The sequence below is a fragment of the Uloborus diversus genome, chromosome 3 (assembly GCF_026930045.1).
Source record: "Uloborus diversus isolate 005 chromosome 3, Udiv.v.3.1, whole genome shotgun sequence".
Classification (NCBI taxonomy): Eukaryota; Metazoa; Arthropoda; class Arachnida; order Araneae; family Uloboridae; genus Uloborus; species Uloborus diversus.
This window is the reverse complement of record NC_072733.1, coordinates 122,845,017-122,867,308: the sequence shown is the minus strand read 5'-3', so window position 1 is coordinate 122,867,308 and position 22,292 is coordinate 122,845,017. Positions and strand designations below refer to the sequence as shown.

The 22,292-nt window shown below is 31.9% G+C and overlaps 1 protein-coding gene across 1 annotated transcript in view; it reads right to left on the bottom strand.

Annotated features, from left to right (window-relative positions):
- LOC129218923 (guanylate cyclase soluble subunit beta-1-like) overlaps window positions 1-22,292 on the bottom strand; it is a 60,087-nt gene that overhangs the window by 26,118 nt on the left and 11,677 nt on the right. The window contains exon 2 of the mRNA XM_054853243.1: window positions 14,140-14,414. Within this exon, the coding sequence (XP_054709218.1) occupies window positions 14,140-14,414 (275 nt within the window). The remainder of the gene's footprint in view (window positions 1-14,139; window positions 14,415-22,292) is intronic.

Genomic DNA, 22,292 nt, shown 5'->3' with positions numbered 1-22,292 from the left:
ATTTTTAGAGATGATTATAGTGATCGTTTAGCAAAAAAAAAATTTAATTAGTGCAAAAATAAAAAAAAAAACCTTAGGGATTTCAAAAAATTGAAATTTTCTTCAATTTTTAATTTTTTTTTTAAAAAGTAGACAATATTTTTAAATTTTGAAAATAAATTATTGATTAAGAAATAAGTGTGCATGTTATGGTTTCAAAGAAATATAAAATTTACCTAAATTTAAAAAAAAATGTTTGAGAGGTACTGTGACCCCTTAAAAGAAAGAAAAAATCTTAAGAGGATTTTTTTAAAGGTGAGGGGCGGAGGGTTTCATAATATTTTCTAAAACTACACAAATACTACATCATTTTAAGAGTTTTTGTCTTCACTACCATTGTCGAAAAATAAACAAACAATTCCGATTTTGTCTGTTTTCTGAAAAGTTACCGTTAAAAAATTGGATTTTTGAGTGACAGCTGTCAAAGACAAATATTTCGTACGGGTCAGCTAGGATGTGTCATGCGTTGATATGATTTTACCGGTGACATGGAGTTTTAGTTATGTTATTACTTCGTTACTATTTTGTTACTAGTAATTGTTTTTTCTTTTTAGCAAACTTTCATTTCAAAATATTTTCTCTGATACGAAATAAAAGTTCATTTACGTTTATGACATTAATAAAATTTTTAAGATCGATTTACAATTTACAAGGAATGAGTTAATGCAATTAACTAGTATTTTAGTATGAACCAACGAGTAGCTTCATGCAGTTACTGTAACTCGTTTTGCCGCAATATAAGAGCTATTGCAAAATAAAACACTTGTGATCCTTCACCAACTCGAACTGGGGAAAAAAAAAGCATGGTTCCTTTTTACCCGACTGCGCGTGCGCGACTCAAAGGAGGGTAATGTGTTTATCAGTCTATATATGTATGTCCGTTTCTATGTGGCGTTCTACAGGCTAAACGACTTGAAGAATTTTGGTAATTCTTACGTCCATCGATTTGTCTTTACCTTGGAAGTGACACTAAATACATGACAGTAATCAAATATCACCATATCGACAACTATTTGCCATATTTTGTCAGTTTGGGATCGGCACACGTTGGGTGTTGCACACTGTGTCCCACACTACCTGCGTGCAACTAATGCAGGTAGATTTCGCTGCCTGAACTTTTTTGTTTACGAAGTCTATTAATTGGGGTTTCATTGGCGGAATGGTCTAAGCGATTGCTTCTCCCTCTTGAGGCGGACACCCTCGCTCCGGATGTACTTTCCCCTCTTTCTGATGTAAATTCTTTCGTGTGTTCTTTATATGTATTCTGTACTGTAATAAAAATATATTATGCGTAACGAAGGCAAGACACTCAGATTGTAGTCCTCATAAAAATAAATCCGTGCAATAAGCACCAAAAGAAAGAGAGTCTACTAATTCGATTTTCATCTCTAACATGTTACATTTGTAGTAAGTTACCCCCCTAAAGCCAGGGCCTAGGCAGAAGTACTTAAAATCCTAGCTAAAAAAAATCTGCAGAAAATCTTTTAAAAAAATCTGCAGAAAATTTAAGCATATTTGGAACATGCTTTCTAAAGAAAATCTGCAGATTTTATCTGTAGATTTTTTGCAGAAAGCGTGTTCCAAATATGCTCAAATTTTCTGCAGATTTTTTCTGCGGATTTTTTTCTGCAGATTTTGTGAAGAAAGCATGTTTCAAATATACTTAAATATTCTGCAGAAAATCTGTAGATAAACTGCAAAAAATGTACCCAGCAAATTAAAAATAGTAGATAACAATTAATAACAAATGAAATTAATGCAATAAAAATCCGAAAACATTTTTAATTTTAAGTTTCGACATTTCTTTAATAAAAATGAGTAAATTCACTGCAGTGTGTGTTTCATGTTCGTTTAACAAAACATATAATTAAAACTTGAACTACGCATCCAAAATGAAATTTTAAATTTTATTGAATTGAAGCTTATGCAAATTGAAATAATTAAACCAAATTTGTCACAAAAATACATCGCTATGATTGTAAAATTAGTATAAAGTTTCAAGACGAAATAATAAATAGAACAATTTGTAAAAATTAAAAATTTCGAAAAATTCCTCCAAATCGACCACGTGGTGGAAAGTAATTAAGTTAATTAGGCTGCTTATTATTGAGACGTCGTAACACATTTTTTTTTATTAATAGATATTGACAACGTAAATGATCGCTCAAAATTTTAAGTCAATCGGTGAAAAAGAAAAAATTTCAAAAATTAAAAACCTCCGATTAGGCATAGCATTTCAAACTAACCCTAATATACTATACACTTATTAAATAAAAGTTAATTTAATCAAATAATAATTGGTGAATTTTAAAGTGTCTTACCTTTTTGTGAACCGAGGCATGAATCCAATATGTTTTCATGGGTTTCCAATGATGGAACTTAAAATTTCCCTAATTATTTGTTGCTGTGACGGAGCAAAAAAACAATACGCGTCACCTGGTCGAGGGGTAATCTACTCTCGTAGCCTTGTGCTTGTGGCACCCGAATATTGCGGGACGGACCGAGGCCTCCGTGGACGATAAGAGGCTTGGCGTTCGGTGCGTTTGTACTCGAACGGCGCGCCGTTCGAGAACATTATTTCAAGTCATATTTGTTCTTATTTAATTTCAATTTCCTGATTTCTCTCCAAGTGAGACAAATTTGACTCTGTTCTAATCCGTATTCTTCTTGAAAATGACATTTTTAAAAGCCCTTTCAAACCATGTAATAACTTGCGTTATTCAATATCGTCTTGCTTAAAAAAAAAAAAAAAAATGATGTATTGTAATTTCACTTTTATTTGATTTGAATCATGCACTTATATTAAAATTGATTTTCATGTCATATTATTTGTATTAATACAATAAACAGACTTTTTTTATTTGGTAAATGTTTCAAACGTGTTGAAATGCTTTTAAATTTCAATTTAAGTTATCAAAATATAAATCAAAGTTCTTGGGGGAAAAGTTTAAGTAATTTATTACTGATTTTAATAAGAGAAACAAAGAAATGTACTTAATTTTCTAAAAACTGAAAAAAAAAATTAAAAAAATTAAAGTGTGAAAAACTTTTATGCTGTAATAAAACTTTAAGAAATAATTTGAATTGAAATACAGATTTCTTTTTGGTGAACATAAAATATCTACAAACGTGCGAACTATTTAGAGAAAACTGTAAGAGAATTTTTTGTGTAGATTTTCTGTAGATCTAATTGAAGAAAATTTGCAGATTTTTTTACCTTTAAAAAATCTGCAGAATATTAAAAGAAGACTAAAAAGAAAACTTTTTTGGGTGGATTTTCTGCAGATTATTTTGAAGACAAAAAGCAGATTTTGCTTGTCGTCTAAAAATCTGCAGAAATCTTGAAAAATACTTAAAAAAAAATTATTTTCTTCAGATTTTCTGAAGATTATTTTTAGCTGGGATACACCCCCAGCCAAAAATCGACTGCAGTTAAACTGCAAAAAAACTGGTGGTATTTGGAACCGAGCAACTGCAGTTCAACAAAGCATTAATCTACAGTTCAACTGCAATACGGAGGTTCAAAAAGACTGAACTTTTTGAACTGCAGTTTTTCGGTTCCAAATACCACCAGAATTTTAAAATAAAAAAACAGCAGTTTTTTTGCAGTCTAACTGAATTTTTCTGAACTGCAGTTTTTCAGTTCCAAATAACACCAGAATTTAAAAATATATATCTGCAGATTAACTGCAGTTCAATTGCAGTTTATTTTCTGCAGTTCTCTGGTTCCAAATACCACCAGAATTTCATAAAATGAAAACTGCAGTTTTTCTTGAGTTTTAAAAAAAGACTGAAAAAACGTTACCCACCAAATTAAAAATATTAGTGAACAATTAATAACAAATAGAATTAATGCGATAGAAATCCAAAACCACTTCAAAATTAAAGCTTAGACAATTCTTTAATAGAAATGCCTAAATTGACTACAGATAGATGTGCCTAGTGCGTTTTATAAAACAGCTAATTAAAACTTGAACTCTTCCTCCGAAATACAAATTAAGATTTTATTAATTTGGAGGATATTAAAATTGAAATTTTCCAGCCTAATTTTGCACGAAAATACATTGCTCTGATTATGAAAGTAGTACAAAAACTTTCGAGACACAATAACAAATACAACTGTTTGTAAGAATAAAAAAATCATGAAATTTGTCCAAATCGGCCACGTGGTGCGAAGTAATTAAGTTAATTAGACTGGTTAATACTGAGATATTATAACACATTTTTTTTCATGGCTGGATATTGATAACATGAATATTCGCTCAAAGTTTTTAGTCAATCGGTGAAAAAATAAAAATTACAAAAATTAAAAACTTCCAATAAGATATTAAATTTTCAAGCTAACCCTAATCTGCTACGCACTAATTAAATAAAAGTTAATTACACAAATAATAACAGGTGAATTTTCAAGTGTCTTACCTTTTTGTAAACCGGAGTCATATTTCAGTCCTTCCGCATGGGATTTTGAACGATGAAACTTAAAATTGCACTAATAAATTGATTTCGAAGCGGAGCAAAAAACAGCGCGCTTTCAGGGCTAAAGTGGTTACCTTCCTTCGTAGTTCTTTGCTGGGGAACCCCGCGGCGCGGCTAGTAGTTCGGCCCCGACCGTGGTGTTCCGGTGCGTTTGTACTTAGGTTCCGGGACATTGTTTTAAGCGATATGTGTTCTTATTTAATTTTAAATTCCTTATTTTTTTTCATAAGAGACTAATTTGACATTATTTAAATCCGAATCCTTCTTGAAATTGGTATTTTTAAAAACCATATTTTCACCTACATTATTTAAAAGCTAATAAATATGGCATAACTTTACAAGTGTCAATGCCAAAAGTAATATATTTATGTTTTGAGCCAGACATGCACATTTATTTTATCCTCAATAATTTAGCTTTAATGAATTTCATTAGGTGCGGCGTGTGATCAAGGAACATGAAAGAGATCAAATATCTCAAACGTCACAACAGCTCACATAAGGTCCACTCGTCATATAAAGCAATCGACCGTGTGACTCGCTAACTATGAATCATCCCGTGCATAAAAAGAGCTAAGGTCACGCTACGGCAAAAATTAATTTATAAGTGAAATCAATCATGATTGCTCAAAAATTTATAAATAAATAATAAGAATGTATCAATAAATAATAAGAATATATAAATAAATAATAAAAATATGTGAATAAATAAATACAGTAGAAAATAGATAAAAAAAACATAAATATTAAAAGTTTCAATGTTATCATCTTTTTTTTTTGGATGAAATTTACTTAAATTATTTAAAATGACGAACACATAACATATCATTTCAATGCTAAGTCGAGCCGGATTAAACAGCAGTGTTTTATTGTGAAACTCCAGCTAGCATGACACTTAGGGCTGCTTAGACAAGATCTAATTTTTCTTCACAATTGAAATCTTTTCAGTAAAATGATAAAAACATCTGGAAAAGTTGATTGCAGGAATTTCTGAGAAGCGATAAAAGACCTGTGTTAGTATAGCAAATGCCTGTAGAATGGCGGGGCGGGTACGTAAGTTCTGCACGTGACGGATTTCAACGTTTGACATGAGGGACAATAGATAGGAATGCAAAGCACGTGAGTTTTAAAAAATGGACTAAGGAAGTAGTAACAGAAGAGCCATAGCAATCCTTGCAAGCTTCTCTCATGGGAATAGGAGAACATTCTTGAGACCCATATTAGATTTACAAGAAATACACAAAACCTTTTAACTGTAGCAAAAAAATAGACAACGTTCTTCTAAGTTCGAAAGGTAGGGATTAGCTTTTAGAATATCTTCACTTAAAAATCAACTTTGTAAAAAGTAAGATTGTTTGAATTGTTATTCAAAAAGTTAAAAAAAAAAAAAAAACCTTTCTGAAAAGTTTTACGGGGAAATAAAAATAAAATGGAGGTGGTTTTTTTTCCCCACGACTTTAAGCTTGTCCTTAAATAATTCAAAATTACGTTAGTTGAATTTGATCAATAATACCAAATTATTAATTAGTTTAATCAATATGTAAATTCATTAAAATATTGTTTAGGCGTCAGTATGCCTATCTGTCATAGTCTTGGTTGTTTGCAACAGTTTTGGTTGGGGCGGAGGTTCAGTATTCATATAAATGGATTATATTAATATTGATTACAATGATATGAATACACATTACTTGCATACATACAATTTTTGGAATTTCGAAAGGTGGTTGCTTTGTAACACGTAACTCAAAGGAATAAATAGTTAAAACTACAACTTATTTTTTTAGTTAAAAAATGAAATAATGTTAAAAAAGGAAAAAATTAAAAACACCGAAGCGATATAGCATATAGTCGAGAAAAAGATAACTTTTTTTTTACTTTCAATAAAAGTGTAGTTTTTATGAAGTTGCATTTGAAACTTTAAAAAAGTCACCAAATAGTTGGTCCAGTTTGCTTCGATAGTAAAAATCTGCAAAATAACTGCAATTGCAAAAAAAGATAAAATAAAAGCATTTTGCATTCACCAAAACAACTGCAGTATTTTTCAAATATAAGCGAAAATTTATTTTCATCTGCAGTTTTTTTGAAGACGTTTTTTAGCTGGGCCGCCAGCTCAGTTATTCCATCCAAGGACTGCAGTTTCGTGCTTTTTAGCACTCATCAGTCCGGAATAGGAATCACATGAGCTGTATTTTGTTATACAAAATACCTTAGCTTTGCCATCAATCTTTGAGTTGAACCGCACCATTGCTGCGGTTGCTCATCTGGTTTGCTAATTCTGCATTAGCTACCAGTTTGTTTGGCTCTCTTGGCTCTCTTAAGAGATTTTTCGCGTCCAGCTCATGTGATTCCTATTCCTGGCTGATCAGTGCTAAAAAGCACGAAACTGCAGTCCTCGGATGGAATAACTGAGCTGGCGGTGTATTTTAAGTATGTTACATTTGTTTTTGCTTTGATGCAAGGGACTGAGTTTCGAGACGTGTATTTTCTTGAGAGGCTTTTTTAGTTTTGCGAGAATGATTTGATTGACGACGTTTCCGATTTCGCGTCATCATGAGTTATACAGGCTGTTTATATAGCTGTGCTGTGGTTGACTTTAGTTCGCGCATTTTTGCCGAAGGTCAGGCACATGTAGCTTTAAGCCGAGTTAGGTCCATAGAGGGACTAATTATCAGTGGCTTAGACCTCCGCAAGTTATTAATAAACCTCACGATAGAAACAAACTACCCTGATGAAATGACAAGGTTGCGAAATGTCTTATAATCATAATAACTAAGTCAATGAAAATTAACTAAAAAGTGTAAAATAAAACATTATTAGATTGAAAAGTGATAGCTTTGTGAGAGGTAAATTAGATAAAAATGGAACAACGTTTAAAGGCACAAAAAGGATAAAAAGTTTTTAAAAACGCAAACAGTACAGATGAACAGTACAGTGATCTGTACTGTTTGCGTTTTTAAAAACTTTTTATCCTTTTTGTGCTTTTAAACGTTGTTCCATTTTTATCTAAAACATTATTAAATAAAAACAAAAAACCCGACTGCGTAAAAACCAAAAAAAAAAAACCTAAAAAGAAAAAATGTATAATAAGTATTAAAATGTATAATAAAAATGTATAATATAATTTAAAATGCATAATAAATATTAAATAAAAACAAAAAACCCGACTGCGTAAAAACCAAAAAAAAAAACCTAAAAAGAAAAAAATGTATAAGCCCAGTAGTTTAGAATGTTATTAAGTACTACAGAATAACTACACCGTTGAAATAGTTTTATAACCGTACACAGGTAATACAAATCCTAAAAAAAAGCAGAACAGAAGGATCAACAGTCGGGGCCCATTCAAATTTTACGGGGTTCTTTGCATCAGAAAGGAAAATATTCTTTGTATTTTTTGTCAATCATAACACATAATATAATTTACAAAAATATATTTTATTTGAAAAGAAAGGTTCGGTTTTTACATTTTCAGTTAAGTTATAAAAAAGTAAAGTGTTTGATAAAACAATAACTAATCACTTTTTTCAAACTAAGTTATAGGTTTTTCAATCATTACCTTCATCTTCTACTTTAAAATTAGAATCAATAAAGGAGGAAGCAATAAAAGTGCAAAGAGGAACTGTACTCATTTTAAGCAATTCAAACTACTCGTCACTTAGAAGCGACATGAAATTGCAATATATTCCGAGTTATTTTTGAATGAAGTGACTGTCTTTCCATTAAAATTAATCGATCTAGATTTTAAAAGCATAGGTAAAGAAATAATCTTATTATTTAATTGGATATTGAGGAGGTGAGGATGATGGCAGAAAGTATGTCTTAAAACATTATTATTTTTTAAATAACGAATTGAAAGTTCTAATTTAGTTATTTATTGCTCATGAGAAAATTTTTTATATAGTTTAGAATCCGCTTTAAAATGATTAAATAAAAAATAATTTTTTCAAGAAATTTTATATCAAATTGAAATGGATCTGCACACAAAATGTTTGTCTTAATGGTTTGATTTTCTCTTATTCTCAACTTTAACAAACTACAAAAAAATAGTCATACAATAAAATGAGTTCTGAAATTTGATTTCTGTTATCCCGGAAAATTCCAAAAGATCTTAACAACGACGATTTTTTTGACCATAATTGCTATAAATAATGTTTCAAAAAGCCAAATAGGGAGATAAATATAGTTGCCGATGTGGAAAATAACGATTCATGGCATAAAAAAATTTTGAAAAAAAAAATAGAACCGACTTCAAAATTGCTCTAAAAAGTGAAAAATAATTTTATTCTTTAAACACCATCGATAATGCTTTTAAACATAATTTTTGAAGTTGGCGCAAAAACAAAACGTAAAATCCAGTGTAACCATGCTTCGTTCATATTTTTTTCAGAAACGCATCCAAAGTTACGAACGAAACATTTATATCGTTATTCAAATATGTTGTCATCAATGCAGAATTTATGTGATAGTGAAGAAACTGAGCCTGGTTAAATTTATAGTTGTAGTTGAGTTATGGCTGTGAATGATTTTATCTATCGTTTTTGTGCCAACTTCAAAAATTATGTTTAAAAGCATTATCGATGGTGTTTAAAGAATAAAATTATTTTTCACTTTTTAGAGCAATTTTGAAGTCGGTTCTATTTATTTTTCAAATTTTTTTTATTTCATTCTTTTTAGTGTAAATGTAGGTATTTCAGAAATAGTAAGAAGTTACCATAACGAAACTTCACCTTATTTTTTTCATAAAAATGCTCCATACTAAAAAAAAAACTAGAAACACGCAATAAACTTTAGGCGATTGGCACTAAAAACTTATCTTTGTTCCTCTTTGGAATTAATGTGTAGTTAATTTAATTATAACCATGTAAGTATTACGTTTTTCCTAACTAATTTACATTTTACAGCATTTAAGTTGCTCATGATGCAGTTCTGTATTTTCTTACTTAGCCCCCATCATCTGTTATTGGCATAGATGATAACGAAAAAAATACTACTGTAGTTGAGGCAAACCTAATGGTAGCATTGTGAAGGCTAAGCAGATCCTAATCACTGCATCACCTCGCTTCCAGGTTAGGTTTACCCCCCACTATGGAGCAATAGCACTGAAGAAGGGAAGATTTTGATAATTCACATAGGGTTAGTATAAATCAGCAAGGTTACCAAAATAAAATTATTTACGCCAAAAATGAGACGACAGCGCCAGATTCCCGATTATTATCGAAATATCCCCCTGAAGAAACTTGATGCTTGCTTCAGAGAAGCCTTCATTCAAAATTACCATTACAGTTACTATTAATGTTACTGTCGTATGGCACCAAACTTTCATAACAATGGGTTTTAAATTTAATCATTTAATAGGGAAATTGAATGAAATTTATTGTTTTTTGCCCATAACTTTTTTTTCTAAAGGACAAATATGGTCAAATAAAGTAATGGGACCTAAGTTGAGCCATCCCCTATCCATTAAAAAAATAATTATCGAAATCGGTTCACTAGGTGAGACGCTGTGAGTGGACAAAAAAAAAAAAAAAAAAAAAAAAAAAATACATACGGTATGAACTGATAACCGCCTCCTTTTTGAAGTCGGTTAAAAATCACACTCTTCTTAATCCTCAAGTAGTCGCGTATTGGTTTATTCCCCGCCCATTTTCATATATTTCGCTCTATTCTACCACCCCTTATATTGATAATAAGGCCCATCTGTGTAGCTGACCTGGAGCAACTCCCGAACCTTCACACATAATTCTGTGAATTTCTTTCGGTATTTTAAGTTTGCATAGCTTTCAGAAATGTATGTCGGTCATTTAGATCAATAGCGCAACAACCTAGTCAGGTCTCCGACAGATACTTTATTTCCGCGTAATATGTAAATATTGCTCTTTATTACATTTGCGCAGTAAATAGTGTATATTCTATTAACTGAAGCAAATACTAAAAGGCATCATTCAAAATTATTTTTTGTTTCACAGATCGCTAGGGCGTGGAAAAGACCGAAACGCGAGCACTTCGTAATGAAAAGAGACGCGACTACATCCGGGTTAAGTTAATTTTGAGCTTCAGAAAGAAAATAAAGCAACTGTCCTGTTAATCCTGTCAATCATCATAAAAGGATAAGAGAAAGTAAGAAATAACAGAATAAGTGCTAAATAAGGTTAAAAAAGTCACTAGCAAAGGTAATGTTGAAAGTTTTAAAACTTTCTTTTAAATTTGTTTCTGGTAAACTTGATGGCTTAGTGAAACTACAAGTATCAGACCTTGACAGAACAAAATAGGATCTACGAAGTGTATGAAGATGCTGATGCTGTTCCAAGTTTTAAAAAGAGTTTTTTTTGTAAATGCAGAAATATTTTTACTATTGTGTACCAAAAATCGAATTGAAATTTGAAAAAAAAAAGAAAAACTTTACAATGTAGAATATTTATTTATGATTCTTTAAAATGTGTTTGATCATTATATTTTCAGAAAGTTATATACACTATGTAACCAAAAGATTTGGACACTTTCAAAAATTCACATTTTTAAGAATGTTTTGAGAAATAAGAGACAGAACTGCTCTGTAATTTTTTTCACACAATAGGTATACTCCAGCTGTCATTCCAATAAAAATTAAGTCTACTGTTTATTTAAGCTACCAGCAACAAATTGAGAAAAAAAAGTTTTTGATCATCCTTCATTGTAAATATCTGGGAAAAAGCCATACATTTCAGAAATATGTTAACGAACTATATAGAATTAATTTTTTTTAATCTTATATAAGTGAAAGTATATCTTGTAAAAACGGAGGTTATTATCATTTCTTTCAAATATACAAATTTTATTTGAAGGTTTTCCGTTCATAACACGCAGAGGTTTCCGTCAAATGTTACTAAATTTTCAGAATATTTGACAGCATACAAGAGAAACATAATAATAAAACTTGAAGTTAAAATACTGAAAATTTGATGAAATATGAACCTTTTTAGTAGTTGAATATTCACTGCTCATGCGTGAAAGATTGCAATTAATAGCCTTCATAATCCAAAGCGCAAGTAGATCCCGCAACTCATAGTAAAATTCCAGCTCGATATCTTTAAATATAAAAAAGTTGTCAGTGATCTAATGAGCCAAATTTCAATACCTCTTGGATAGGCCACGAATTGTAAGAGGTCGTTCGCAAACCAGCAACACTTTCATGTTATCGTGCAGAGTGATTCGTGATAGAAACGGAATATTTGTGAACAATCCCTCACGATTCGTTTCCTTTTCTAAGAATTATTTAAATTTGGTTCATTAGATCGCTTACAACGTTTTCAATTTTAAAGATATCCAGCTGGAATTTTTTTATGAAATGCAGAATCTATCTGGGCTTTGGATTTTGAGGGTTTAAATTACTGTCTTTCACGGCTGCGCAGTAAAAATTAATTGTTTTAAACTTTCATATTTAATTAAATTTTCAATAGTTAAATTTCAAATGTTATTAATATATTTCTCTTGTTTGCAGTCAAATATTCAGAAAGTTTCAACGTTTGACTGAAAAATCTGCGTGTTATGATCCGGAAAGTTTTAAATAAAATTTCTATTTTTGAAAGAAATGCTTATTTCTCCGTGGCTATAAGAAATACTGTCAATAAAATATAAAAATAAATTCTACATAAATCGTTAACTTGTTTCTGAAATGTTTACCTCATACCCAACTGTTTACAATGAAGGATGATCAAAAACTTTTTTTTTTGTTATCTCTATTTATTTCTGGTCCCCTTCATGAATAGTAGAATCAATTTTTATTGCAAAATGACAGCTAGAGTATACCTTTTACGAGAAAAAAAAACAGAGCAATTGTCTTATTTCTCAAAAAATCCGAAATAATGTGACTTTTTGGAAGTGTCCAAATCTTTCGGTTATTTAGTGTATGTCATCGAGCTGTAAGAAATTTCCAATGCATGTCTAATTATTTGATGAATGTAAATTTTTCAGTTATACATTTAATAACCGTCTATTGATAGTAAATGTAAAACTATAAGATAATTAACTATTTGTTATTATATCAATAAACTTTATTTGTAAAAAAATGATTTTTTTCCTGCAAAAATGAGGGTTGAATTTTGTTTTTGATCTGTAAATGTCTTGTACATGTTTTAAGAAAAAAAAATGTGTTTCCTACTTTTGTCTTTCTTTTGGCAGTATGACTCAGTCCCTCATTCAAATATTGTTTGGAATATATTCGTGTGACTTAATGCAATGCCCCCTTAACACTAAATGAGTATCAAATCTTCCGCCGGTACAACTGGCAATGTTACCTGGTGGCAATACAAGGATGGTGTTGTTATGAAGATGAATCCAAACAATTTAAACGTTTGTTTCTTAAATATCGTCTGATATTTTAAATTGTTTTTATCTTTGCTTTTTGATTGTATACGTTTGATCTCCTGTAACTGTTTGTGTAACTTTTGTCTTCGATTAATTTTCTATGTGTAGTGAAATTGTTAATTGTTAAATTCTCCGCTATTAATTTCTAATACCTTCGACTGATGGCAGTAGCAGTTGTACCGGTATTTACTTATTGGGATTACTTTTGCTCTATGTTAAAAGCAAAAGAGGGACAGGCATTCAGTGTCAGGGATGTGTTGCTTGATGTAACCTCTTATTGAATTTTAAATTCTGCACCTAGTAAGTAAAGGATTCTGTGTCTAGGAGGTAAAGATATTCATTTTTTTAAAAATCGAGATTTAACTAGAACTATATCAAACTTTTGGTAATCTATTCAGATCTCTTCTAAAGCTCTAAAATATCGATAAAAACAATTTTAACTTTATTAAACAATCTAATGATACAAATTTTGGCAAAAAAAACCCTTTTAATTCCTCTCCTAATTGTATTCATGTGACTTAATGCATTTTACCGCCTATTCACAGAATGGCAAATTGCAAAATAGGGTTATAGTCAACATCTCTCTCTTTATTGACTCCGACAAAGTAGTTTCATTCGATATACTCCGAGAACTTAGTTATTTTCTTTTGGTTTAACTAGACGAAGTCATTACTTTCTTTTTTACGATCTAGAAAAACATGTAAAATATCCAGCTTCTCTGCATCGTGTCATTTGAAGTTTCGTATATTTTTGCTCGTTAACGTCAAAGTTTCTGTAACAAAATATTCTGTAAACACTATGTCTAAAGTTTCTGTACTATAATTTACCCACAAGTAAAACACGTTGGTCAAGTTGATTCCTTGAAAAAAGAAAAAAAAAAAAGTCCTTTTTCTTAAACGTAGTAGTAAAATTATGACAACGTATATACTTATACAAATAAAAACAATTAAAAAGGGCTAAAAAAAACTCTGCAAACAGCTGTTTTAAGATTATTAAAGCAAACCCATTCATCACTGTGAAAATAAAAATGGATCACAATGTCCAAAAACGTCCAAGTGAACGAGAAATACAAGACAAAATGAGTAAATACTCACTCATTCTGTCTTGTATTTCTCGTTCACTTGTCCGTTGTCGGACTTTGTGATCCATTTTCTTTTCGCACTGATGGAGGAATTTGCTTTTATAACCTCGACACAGCTGTTTGTCATTCAATTTGTATGTAGGGCACAGTGAAGTGGTGATATTAACAGTTTCACTTTGCCCCAAATTCCCCTTCTTTGTTCTTACCTTTACTATACCAATGACAATAGGCTCTAGTCCAGCTCTCTCCGAATAATAATGAAGTATCAAAGTTCCATCTTCAGGCCTTTCTGTGCATCTGAAGGAAGGCGCTCGCATACCGGGATATATAGTTGCCAGATGATCGTGTAAAGCATCGAGATTTTGAAGGAAATCTCTCGGCGTTGCTCCAAGTACTTGCAAAATGCTGTCATATCCCGATTCTTGGCAAAAGTCAAAAAACATGCGTCCAAAGAGCTCTAAAATGTCCGCCGCTTGTATACCTGAAACGATGACATTACGCTAAACGTTGCATAGTGTGGTACGTCACATGTTACGTCAAGGACGTTTTTTATGACAAATAATGAAAATTTGGGATTATTAATTTTGAAAATGTAACATACCCTTTTATTTCAATTCAGGACGTTTTATTGTCGCTGTACACACAACGCTTAACATTTAAGCTACGTAAAATTGCTGTGATTGCACTCCAATATATAGATTCAAGTAAAATTTAAGATAATGCAATGTATCTAAAATGCGATGCATCGTTGCTGCCTTTCTGTTTTTGTATTAAAAGCAGCTTGTAATATTTCTGGTAAGGCTTTGGACACTCGTATACGGTCATATATAATTTAAAACGTCTGTAAATATATCCAAACATTAAAATAATACAACATCTATATACTTTTAACAATTTTACTACAAATGCAATTACGGGCTGACAATACGGATGCTCATTTATTCAACCGACTTCAAAGTAGGGAGTTCAGAATTCGTTGAAAACCTTTTACTTCTGATCCCTGACTACTCGAAGACGCCTGGAACAATTTGAAAAATTCTAATCGGTCTAGAAAGATAACGATAGGAAAAATGATAAGAAAATTAAACTTGTTTTGATTGTACTTTGTTTTCTCTTCTCGGATTTTTTACTCACATTAAATCTTGTGTTAGATTAACCCTCATATGTGTAGTAAACATTTTAACACATAAAGCAATCATAAAAAAAATAATAATTTGTGCAATAAAAATTTGTGCGCAATTGTAGTAAAAAACAAAGTAGGGTAGCGGCAGTAACAGACATGCTTAAGACATCGCTCTCAATTTTCTGAGCCTTTTAATGTACAGTTGAACTTTGTTAATACAGGATGTCAAAAATCGTATTATTTGTTATTCGTACCAACCATGAATTAGCAAAACTGTGCAAAGAGACACTTTCCTATGTTTAAAATTAATTACTGCTAGTTATTATTGCTAATAACCGCATTATAATCAAACGGAAACATTCAACTTAATCAATGTTTGTGGAAAAAATTGGAAAAAGGAAGAGGATAATCAGCAAATGCGGGACAGGTTGTTGATGGACCGCAATTGAAAATGGTTTTACCTCCGAGCAAATTTAAATGTCTTCAGGTAATTAATGGGCTTTATTCTATATGAAAAACATTTAACATTTTCTTCTTGATACACAACGAGCCCTGGTTCTTCTACAACCTCACAAAAATGATAATTAAAATTACAGTATTCAATTACGAACATTTCAGTGAAGAGGTTAGACATATTGTTCATTTTAACCAAGACTTTCAATGCAATGCACGTATTATGCGTTAAAATTTTTATGTAATTTAGTAGCAAACTGAACTTAATGAACAAAATGTTCGCTTTAGCTTTGATTTTGTATTGAACGTGTTCGTTTTAAGAGTTCAACTGCATTTAGACTTTTTAAACTATTTTTCTCTAATGCAACTATATCTCATCTAACGTTTGACGGCTTCTGGATCCTCTGAATTAGTTAATTCTATTTTTATTTGCTCATTTCAAAAAAAAAAAAAAAAAGGTCCGACTCCCAGTAACAGACATCGAAAAAATCTGATGATACCCAGTTACAGATAGGATGATCCTTTTTCTTCAAAATGTGCAAAAGTTCTTTATTTTTAGAACCAAGGCCTTATTAAATTCAAATGAACATGAAGCATCAGCTGACCGCGTGGTGGCTGTTCATAACCTTCTGCCACTGCGTTGTAAATACCAACTCGCTCATAAAATTTAGTGTGATAACGCTAGATGGTTTTACCGTATTCATGAGCCTCAGCAACACCAGTTTTACCCGCCTAAAATTCTTATTATTTAAATTCAAACTTATGACTGTCTGTTACTGAACCCTTATTTGTAACTGGTGCCGTTACCCTACATCCCAGGTGGTCCCATGGTAATTTGTTCTGGGTCAGATGAGGGGTCCTGGAGAAATCTAGGAAACTTTTCAAATTTTATACGTTGTGACTACAATCACGACGCCAGATAAATGGAAAACTTACGTCATCAGGCGGATGTCACAGGTCTCGTGGTTTATCCGTGTAAGGTGCATTTGACATGGCAGAGATTTTTATCTAACTTAGATCTCATACTTTTATTCGACTTGTTTATTTAGAAAGAGGTCATAGGTTAAAAACAGTAAATTTCATGCGATTTTCCTATTTAATGACTAAATATAAAACCCATTGCTGAAAAAGTAGTTACCATTAAACAGTAATCACAACAAACAAAATTGATAGAGGCTTCTGAAGCAAACAGGAAAATCATTCACTATCATTACTCCAGTAGTAATTTTATCTTTACCTATAACGGGTTCAAGTACTGCGATATATGACTTTAATCACGAGTTACGTGGCACGTATTGTTGTGAAATGTAAGTTAGTTTTGGAAACCGTTAACATTTAAATGATTCTAATTTGATTTAGCACACAAATGAATCCCAGAGAGAAAAAAGGATAAGTTTTTATGGCCAATCAGTTAAATTTTTTTATCAGCGTTAATATTTTTAATATTCTTTAAAAAAAGGAGGATTTTGTCAACTTGTCGGAATATTTTTATGTATGTCCCCTTATTACTCGATGATGTTTGGATCGATTTGGAAAATTCTATTTTTGGTTTGGAAGCGCATACTTCCCAGGTGGGTGCATAATCATCAGGTCAGGATCTGATAATGAAATCCTGGAGAAATAGAGGAACCTCTTCAAATTTTATGGGTGAAATTTATTTGGGTTGAATTTTTTAACAAATAGTGCATGTGCTTTCGTAAAGTATAATTTGATAAACAGGAACTAATGATCAAGACAATTTTCTTTGTATATATCGCCGCATTTGAAAATGTCTTTCTTCACGGTCTTCAGAAGATTCTCCGAAATGCTGTGCTCTATTTCTATCTGTATTGCGCTCATTTTTGTTGTATTCAGACTCCTGTGCTCGACGCTTTCTCATTCGATATGCACGTAAAGAAGGCCTTCCCATCATGCAGCACATACTCTATCCTACTTGCCTATTTTATATTTAAACCACTTAAAAGCAAAAAAAAAAAAAAATAATAATAATAATTAATAAATAAATAAGTAAATAAATAAAATTAAAAAATTATTTAAAAAAAACTTCAAAAAATACCCAAGAGCGTAGAAGCAAAAAATAATTTGCCACATTAACATACATTTTCTTACCCAAACATATGTATAAAATTTATTTTACAATTTCAGTGCAAAAATCAAATAAAGTAAACACCCAATAATAAAATAAACACTGATTTTAATTACTATACAATAAGCTATTTTAATACCTAACTAATTATGTACGATTTATTAATTTTTAAGCACCTTCCGAAGTCGACGCCTCCTATAAAATACAACCTAACCTAACTGACTTGGTTCGGTATTACAGATTAATTTCGTGTTTAGTTAAATTAGGGTTTGAGGGAAGGGAACAGGATTCGGTCGGTAGTAATGCATGAAATGTTGTGAATGAGATAAAAAACTATGATATTAACATTAAAAATGTAATTTGAGTTTTCACTGTATTCATGACAGCCGAACACGGCGTTGCTACCGGGTGCGAAATACTATTGTCGTGTTAAAGACGTGTAATATGGACGACATAATTGTCGGATCCTGTCAATAGTAATGGTTTACAGGAACTGTATAAGAGGCTATTTAACTTACTGATGGAGTATCGAATGGACGACTCATCAGTAGGGTGTATCGGAAAAAAAAAGTTTTTGATATCAAATTTCCAATAGTGCGGAAAAGTTGCCTTATGTTATTGTTAGTATGTATGAAAATTTTTATTGATCTGAGTTAATATCTTCAGTTGCCTCTGGGACCGTTCATTATGCAAAATTCACTAATTTTATCTTTTTTTAATATTTAAAAAAAAACTAAGATATTAATTTTTTAAGTTCCAATAGTGCCAAATAATTGCCATATTACATCTTTAGAGCGTGTGCAAATTATTATTGATGATGGTTAATGGCTTCAGTTGCCTCTAGGGGTTGCTTATCTGTCCAAATTCGCTCATTTCAATGATTTTCCTTCAACACTTCTACGACTGTAATTCTTTTAATTAGGGTTATTTATTTTAGCATTTTTTTGGTCGAACAAATTGTAAAAATGTACAACGTGTACATAATGAAACAGAATCCACAATTACTAATTTAACAAGCGTTTAATTAAAATGCAAACAATAGAATACAATTGAAGTATGGATCAAATACAGTTTAAAATGCATTCCCTTTAGTCTTGCTGAGTGTTATAATCAGATTTGGTATTGAAACTGGGTATTAGTTTTCGAGAGGCTAGTTTAGATCGAATATAACCATCTCTAGTTTCAGTATTACACACCGCAGAGGATGCCTCTGTAACCAGTTTAATGTGTCTCTCTACGGTCTGAGTGTGACATGGAAATTTTCCAACTCCATGAAGTTCACCTGTTTCAACCATGTTCTTTAGAGCTTCTTCAGAAATTTTTTTTGTAATTGGTGGTTCAGTCAGCTTGCACGTTTGCCAATCTATCATATCTATGTAATCAGATGAATCAAAGTTTAGTAAAGGGATCTTGAATTTGCGGATTTCTTCGGTGGATGAATTGGACTTCATTCCTCTAGCTTTCATTATACGAAGAAAGCCTAGTTTCCTCACATGCGGACGTTCGTCAGAGATCATTGATAAAATAATATTCTCATGATGACCGTAAAAGCCGTTTCTCTGAAGTATTGGGTCAATAACTGCCTTAAGTTCGCTGGAGAGATAACGTGACAACTTTATTGTGTTTCACTAGTGGCGAGCACCATCTGTGCACAACGACTCAACTTTTATCTTAAACCACATTTTACAGTAGACTCTCATTATGTACTCTACTAATATTCGCAAAATTTCCGTTGGCTCACTACATCCCACATAGTAGCGTAATATTCTGTTGGCTGTGGTTAACCAACGTGCATGGGATAATTTTCCTGGATTCATTCTTGCCAAAGATTGGGAACAGTTTCCGCTTGATACTGCTTCGCATATATTAATCAGATACTTTTGATCAGTGCTAAGGCAGGCTGAGCGGTACTCTTTGTCAACTTCGGGTAATTCCACTTCCACAGGAGTAAACTTTACTACCTCGAAATTCTCACAGAATTTCAATTGTTTACCAATCGGACCAGTGAATCCATGAGGTTCTGAAGTCGGTCCGTCCAGGTGCTCAATCAGGTGTCGAAGAGGTAGTTCGTTGGAATGTAATAGACAAATTAACCATTGGACAGGTCTATCAAGTTCCTTTTCAATTAGAGCAATACATCCATTACTTGCCCCAACGTTAACATTAGTCCCATCGCATCCCACTGCTAGAAGTTCTGAAGTTGATATGTCTTTGGAGTTTAGCCAACTGATAATGCTCGACTTAATAACGTGACCGTGCCCAGATGCAGGACTAATGTGTCCCATGTAAATTGAGCCTGGCTTACTTATTAAAACCACATGTTCTTCTTTTATAGTGCTTTTGCTACATTTACCTTTGACTTTATCCATCACGATTGTGGTGTCTTTACGACCATCAAAGTACAAACCTTCAAGTACTGATGCTTTTTCTTTTTCTTGTATATTTATCTTTAATCGAAGTTTTTTCTTTTCTCTTTGTATTTTAGTTTTGTGTATTACTTTTGACTTATCTTCTTTTGTGATGATTTTAAAATCCTCCAAAACAGCGCTTGCTAATATTGCAGCCCCTCTGTTCGAAACCCCTGTCCTGTCACAGGCCATTGCTAATGACGGCAAAGATAACCTCATTTATTTTGAGTTAGCGTTATTCTTCCGTTTGCGGCTATGACGTTCCTTGAGAAAATTTGGATCTTCAACTACACTTGTATCTGTAGCATAGTCGGCTTCAGAATCATCCGATTGCGAAGATGTTGTTAAGTTTTCCAGTTGCTCAAAATTTTGTTTATGTAAAGCAGCAGCACCGATTTCTTCGCCTTTAGAACAAATTACTTTGCTCTTTCTCTGTTCTCGTGCCTGGAGTTGTAGACTTGTTTTAATATCAATAGCACTCATGTACATTTTCCTGTTGGTTCTCTGGTCTGTTAGAAATTCCTGCTCTTTTATAGGTATCTTTTTAATTTTCGGACAAATACATCCAATAAAATCGGAACATTTACACGTAGAAATATCAAAAAGGGTTTTGGCTGCATTTTCTTTGAAAGCCTCTACCTTAGCTTTGAACACATCTGTCATCTTTGGTTTCATGTTTTTTACAAGGTTTCTATATTTACCGTGATAATCGTGAAACATTTTACGAACCCGCTCGTGAGACACACTGAGAATGGAAGCCTTTTTCCATAAGTCTTCAATCTTTATTGATAACATTTCTGATATTTCTTTTATAGAGGGTTGTTTGCCATTGTTATTTTCTCTAAACTTTTGAATAAAGTAAAGGTAACACTTCATAACGTCCTGGTATGTTGGCAAGACATTACTTTTCAAGTCATTTGGAAATCCAAAGATAGGACAAGTAGACAGTTTTCTTGTCTTTCTTATGGTTTTGCTTGCCATTACTGTAAAGTAAAAATGGTACAGTAAGTTAAGGTAAATAATGCATATAGTATTATGAAATGTAGGGTAGGTAGTATGAACCACTTCCGTCATGGCTCAGGCTACGCTTCGATCTTAGCATAAAGGCAGCGGGCGAACACAAAGCACGTGGTCTCTATGGAAGCCGCCATCTTGAAACAAAAAAATAGCTAAGAATAGAATCATTATAAAAAGTACTTACTTTGAATCTTTGCAATCTTTAGGATCCTTGTAATCTTTTGAATATTCGTCTATAATAACCATGAACGTTAATTTACAAGTTTTGACAACATAAATTCTTGGTCTGCGACACGAATACGAAGACAGCCAAACAACAACAAAAGTGGTGGTTTCCTAGCAGCGTAGCTGCACAGCACAGCGACATCTGGTGACGATATTTTTAACAAATATTGAATAAACGATAAAATTAGTGAATTTTGCATAATTAATGGTCCCAGAGGCTACTGAAAATATTACTTCAGATCAACAAAATTTTGCACACATACTAACAATAACGTAAGACAACTTTCCCGCACTATTGGAAATTCAAATTAAAAAAAAAAATAAATTCGGTCTTTTTCGATACACCCTACTCATCAGTGTGTGAACTTCGCACAACATGTGTATTATTTCTCGCTGTGGTGAAAATTGTTTTAATAGTGACTTAATTTAGATATCTACACGCGGCACAGTGTCTAATTTACGTTTTAAATTTCATTTTAGAAGCTGCATTCTTGTAGATGCAGTTTTTCGATGAATACTTTGCAGCAAGATTTTCATAGAAAGGAATACACTACACTTAGATGCAGATATAAAAAGTATATTGACATGTCATTCTCCTTATTTTCTCTTCTTATTTACTGCGTTAAATGATTTTTCGTTCACAATGACAGTAATTGAAATAAGTCTTCAAAATAGAATATTAATTTACAAGCGGGAGCAATTGTTTTCGAACATTATATACATGCATAAAGTCATCAATCTGTTTCATTCCATAAAATAAAAAACAATAGTCTCATTTACCGAGACAGCTTTGAAATAACTAATAAGTCAGTTTGAAATAAATATTGATGGCACGTATTTATTTCGAAAATAATTGTAAAGCTCAAAATTACCGATGATGCTGACACTCAACCTTGGAAAAAAAAAGTGCAGTAATTACGTTTACGAGCTACAGAAATTAAACTGAATGGAGACATTGTTTCAAAAGGGCGATTTGCGAATGCAATCGTGATCGCAATTAATAAAAATGGGAAACAAAAGATGAAACACGGAATAATTGAACTTATT